This window comes from Stegastes partitus, unplaced genomic scaffold (genome assembly GCF_000690725.1).
Source record: "Stegastes partitus isolate 25-593 unplaced genomic scaffold, Stegastes_partitus-1.0.2 Scaffold1653, whole genome shotgun sequence".
Classification (NCBI taxonomy): domain Eukaryota; kingdom Metazoa; phylum Chordata; class Actinopteri; family Pomacentridae; genus Stegastes; species Stegastes partitus.
Window position 1 is genome coordinate 159,625 of NW_007579384.1, and position 1,148 is coordinate 160,772.

Sequence of the window (1,148 nt, forward strand, 5' to 3'; positions counted from 1 at the left end):
CAGAAAGGTCCTGTCAGTGTATTTATATGGATGGATCCATATTTCTACTAAAAATTCAGTCTTTGGTCGAAGTTTCACCAACTTTTGAGGCTCTGACATCATCTGATGTGTGGTTACTATGACAACACAAAGATCCAGTTTATTGACTACAACTTGAGAACTGCCCAAAATGACTCTAAAATAACTTGAAGCTTCTTTTGAATAACTTAAAGTTGTCTAAAATTACTCAACATTGTCCAAAATGACAAAAAAAATGTCTAAAATAACTAAAAAACTTGTTGAAAATTGTTAAAAAAAAGACTTAAAAATGCCTAAAATGACACAATATTGTACAAAATTTGTCCAGAATGACTTGAAAATTGTCCAAAATTACTTGAAACTTCTTTTAAATAACTTAAAGTTAGTTTGAAATGACCCAACCTTGACTCAAAATTTGTCCAAAATAACTCAAAATCGGTCTCAAATAACTAAAACATTTGTTTAAACTTGTTAAAAATTAATAAATATTGCCTGAGAGGACACAATATTGTACAAAACTGATCTATAATGAGTTGAATTTTGTCCAAAAATACTCAAAATTTGTCTAAAAATGACTTGAAACCACTCAAAAATGTGTCAACTGTCATTAAATTTGCCCAAAAATACTCAAAAATTCATGAAAAATTTGTCTAAAAATGACTTGAAAATTACTCAAAATAACCAAAATGTGTGTAAACTTTTCCCAGATGTGTGAGAGTGATGACTAGCGGTGGCGGTGGCGTCGTACCATTGAGGTGAACCTGCAGCAGGTTCTTCTGCGCCTCTTTGTCCTGCAGCAGCTCTCTGAGGACTTTCTGCAGCAGCTGCAGACGACACGAACACGTCAGCATCTCAACAACCTTCTTCTGATCCATTCCTGCACGTCCACACTCACCATCGTCTTCCCGGCTCCTCGCGGGCCGACGATCAGCACCGAGTTGCTCTCCCCGTGGACGGCCGAGCGCCTCAGCAGCTCCAGCAGGTGTCTGCAGGCACACAGCGTCACTACGACTCCCACAATGCACCGGGAGCAGCCGTGCACACGCAACCGGCAGCACCTGCAGCTCCAAACTGGGTCAGCCAGGTGACGGCGAAGTGGGTCACAGCGAGCTGCTCGCTTCCCACCAAGA

General features: G+C 40.4%; 1 protein-coding gene across 1 annotated transcript in view; it reads right to left on the bottom strand.

Moving 5' to 3' along the window:
• Nucleotides 1-1,076, bottom strand: part of orc4 (origin recognition complex, subunit 4) — a gene marked incomplete at its 5' end in the record, with an annotated part of 6,829 nt that extends 5,753 nt beyond the window's left edge. The window contains 3 exons of the mRNA XM_008301276.1: nt 83-102; nt 701-842; nt 914-1,076. Coding sequence (XP_008299498.1) covers nt 83-102; nt 701-842; nt 914-1,076 — 325 coding nt within the window. The remainder of the gene's footprint in view (nt 1-82; nt 103-700; nt 843-913) is intronic.
• Between the last annotated feature and the right edge of the window lie 72 nt (nt 1,077-1,148).